Raw genomic sequence first — 3,834 nt, forward strand, 5'->3', positions numbered from 1 at the left:
AAATTTATTAAATTGTTAATATTTTATAGAAAAATGTTTTGCCGTGTCACGATGGTTCTTTGCTTTGACAATATTTCATAGAAATATTGTTCGCCGTAGCACTATTCTATAGAAAGTACTTCACCTTGTTAATATTTTCATAAAATTTATTTCGCCGTGTGATTATTCTTAGAAAAGTGTAAATTTTTTTATAGAAAATATTTTGCCTATTCTTATTTTTTCAATATTTTTTTTTTATTGAAAAATGCAAACATTTTCCATTAAAATATTAGTTTTTTTAAAGTTTGACTATACTTTGTGGTTTTATTGTTAAAAAATAACTACTACTACTACTGTCAAACGTTATGATGAAATGTGCGGAAAAAACACTGCAATAGAAAAAAAACAATATTTTGGCAACACTTTTTAAAGATGCCACATAACAGCTGTATTTAAGGCTACCAGATTAAATTGTTATTTAGAATAATTCCTTTAAAGTTGCCACATTTGTATTTCCTAACAACTGCTGGTAAATATGTCCGTTGTGTTTTAAAACATCGAAATTATGAATTTATTTTGTTTTTCATTAACTTGTCTTTTGTTTACATTTATCATAAAAGATCAGTACTTTTGGTAGTTCATGTTTTTGTTTAAAATTATGTTTATATTATATAGATTTTTCTCAAATTTTATATTTTTTTTAATAATATAATTTGTAATTGTTTTCAAAACAATTTTTGCTGTTGTTGTTGATTTTTTTTGCCCTTCTTATACTATACATATACATACAGGAAAAACTTAATTAAACTATGGTATCATATTAGGTTCTTGAGTCGCTCCTGTCGAATATTTAGGTTTACAAACACAACCACTTTCAACCAAAACATAATCCTGACCCGTTAAAGTAACCGGGCCTAGAGGTATAACCAAAAATAAATAAGGCACATAAGTTTGAGTACATTCACCTCTAACCACATCACATTCAGAAGATCTAAAAGAAAATTTTTATTAAAAATCTAATATAACTTTTTTTTGTGAAAACAATCTATACTTACTCGCACACTTCGAAGACAACTTGTTGCAAGAGATCGGGGAATTTTTGTACAATAGTAACGGGTTGGCCTGATGTCAAACTGACACCATACATGGGTGCGGTGGTATTGTAGCGTGTCTTACACAAACGTGCGGGGGTACTTCTACACTGGTCGACTTGTGGTGTTTGCTTCAATGAACGGCCTAAAAAAAGAAAAGAAATTAATTTATAACAGCTTGTTACACTAACGTTAATAAAGTAAACAATATAATATGTTATAATTGGTATTTAGTTGTTGTACGTTTTTACGTTTTTAAAGTAGGTTATTATGTTTTGCCGGCCATTTATTCTTTATACTTAAGTATTTGTTTATCTTTATTTACGTTCTAATATTATTTCAAAAACGTTGTTAGAATTTAATGTATAGATTATATACATTAAAGAATAAAGTAATCAATGTCTATTACTTTTAACTTTCTTTTAACAATTAAATATGTGATGAAAATAGGAAGTACATAGATTGTTCTATAGATATCAGAAAAATTGTCACATTTAACATAAAAACTACAATCGATTGTCGAACAGTCATGAATGTAAATAAGTTGTTTCGAAGCAAAATAGATTGTCTTTACCAAAAACCATGAAAAATGTATATCCCCTGACTGTATTATAAAGAAAATTGTTTCGCCATAGGTTTATTTTGTAGATATTTGAATCGTCGTAGCCCTATTCCATACAATAATTCTTCACCTTGGCAATATTTTGTACAAAATCTTTTCGCCTTTGCAATATTTTATAGAATAGTACTTCACTGTCTCTCTATTTCATGGAAACTGTTTCGCCGTGACATTTTTCTATAAAGAAGTTCTTTGCCTTGGCAATATTTTATAGAAAATGTTTCGCCGCGGCATAATTTCATAGAAAAATTCTTTGTTTTGTCATTAACTTAAGAAATATATTTCGCCATAGTACTCATCTATAGAAAATTGCCTCACTTTGCCAATAATTCATAGAAATGTGTTTCGCCGTAGCATAATTCTATAGAGAAGTACTTTTCCTTTACAGCATATTATAGAAAAGTTTTTTCGCCGTGGTACTATTATATAGAAAAGTGCTTCGCCTTTAATAAAAAGTGTCTGGACGTAGCAGCCTAATCAATATTTTATAGAAAAATGTTTCGCCGTGGCTTTTTTTCTATAGAAATGTACTTCGCTTTATCATTTACTTATAGATATTTTTTTTCGCCGTGGTACTATTCTATAGAAAAGTGCTTAACATTGGCAATAGTTTATAGAAATGTGTTTCGCCGCGACACAATTTCATAGAAAACTTATTTGTCTTGACAGCATTTTATAGAAATGTGTTTCGTCGTGGCACTATTTTATAGAAAAGTGCTTCGCCTTTTATAAAAGTATATCGACGTAGCAGTATTGGCAATACTTTATAGAAAAGTGTTTCGCCGTGCCTTTTTTCTATAGAAATGTCCTGCGCTTTGTCATTTACTTATAGACTTCGCCGTGGTACTATTCTATAGAAGAGTGCTTTACTTTGGCAATAGTTTATAGAAATGTGTTTCGCCGTGGGACAATTTCATATAAAAGTTCATTGCCTTGACAACATTTTATAGAAATGTATTGCGCCTTGGTATAAAAGTGTCTCAATATAGCAGCCTTGGCAATATTATATAGAAACGTGTTTCGCGTGGCACTATTCTAGTAAAGTTCTTCGCTATGTTTTTCGCCGTTGTACTATTCTATAAAAAGTGCTTCTTTTTGCCAATAATTTATAGAAATGTGTTTCGCTGTGGCACAATTACATAGAAAAGTTCTTTGCCTTGAAAACATTTCATAGAAATGTGTTTCGCCGTGGCTTTTTTCTATAGAAATGTCCTTCGCTTTGTCATTTACTCCTAGAAATGTTTTTCGCCGTGGTAATATTTTATAGAAAAGTACTTTGTCTTTTACAAAAAGTGTATCGCCTTGCCCCTACTATGCAGACAAGTCTTTTTTAGGATAATGCCCTTAAAAAAACTCTAACAACTAACTCTTTCAAACGACTGCCATCCGCACTGCACAATATTAACATGTGCTTTTGCACATTTAATCAACTACGTAATTATTTATTTATCAATAAATTTATACAAACAAGAAAAAATAACATTAGCACACTTACCAAAACGATGATTATCAATATCTTCATTATTAACTTCATTGTAAGCCCTCAATAGAGCACTAGTTGTAATGGCGGGATCTAATGTTGATGGCAATTTACTTTGACGGCCACGTCGTGAACTTCCGTTCCAATTGGTAAATGTTCGCGCCACGGCCGCACTTGAAATTTATAAGAAAAAAAATAACAAGAAATAGAGGAAATTTATTAATAACAAACGACAATTAGATGAAATGTTTAATTAATATAACATTGTAACATAAATTGTTTATTAATCAAATGCTAATAAATACAATTTTTAATTGAAGTCACAGATACAGTCTTAATGAAAACTGTAGCCGTAAATTTTAAGTCGCATACCAAACTGTTAACTATAGACCAGAATATAAACTAAACTTTAGAATATAATATAGATAAAACTGTCGAATAGAATTTGGAGTAGACTTTAGACTTCAATAAAGACCAGACTATTAACTATAGACTAGACTATGACTAGACTATAGACTAGACTATAGTCTATACTATAGACTATACTAGAATATAGTCTATACTATAGACTATACTATAGACTATACTATAGACTATACTATAGACTAGACTATAGACTAGATTATAGACTAGACTATAGACTAGACTATAGACTAGACTATAGA

General features: G+C 29.9%; 1 protein-coding gene across 1 annotated transcript in view; it reads right to left on the minus strand.

Annotated features, from left to right (window-relative positions):
- Nucleotides 1-309: 309 nt before the first annotated feature.
- LOC111688117 overlaps nt 310-3,834 on the minus strand; it is a 24,073-nt gene continuing 20,548 nt past the window's right edge. Inside the window, exons 3-5 of the mRNA XM_023450601.2 lie at nt 3,185-3,342; nt 1,035-1,215; nt 310-970 (exon numbers count right to left, since the gene is read on the minus strand). Of these exons, the coding sequence (XP_023306369.1) occupies nt 787-970; nt 1,035-1,215; nt 3,185-3,342 (523 nt within the window). The 3' untranslated portion in view covers nt 310-786. The remainder of the gene's footprint in view (nt 971-1,034; nt 1,216-3,184; nt 3,343-3,834) is intronic.

The sequence above is a fragment of the Lucilia cuprina genome, chromosome 5 (assembly GCF_022045245.1).
Source record: "Lucilia cuprina isolate Lc7/37 chromosome 5, ASM2204524v1, whole genome shotgun sequence".
Taxonomy (NCBI): Eukaryota; Metazoa; Arthropoda; class Insecta; order Diptera; family Calliphoridae; genus Lucilia; species Lucilia cuprina.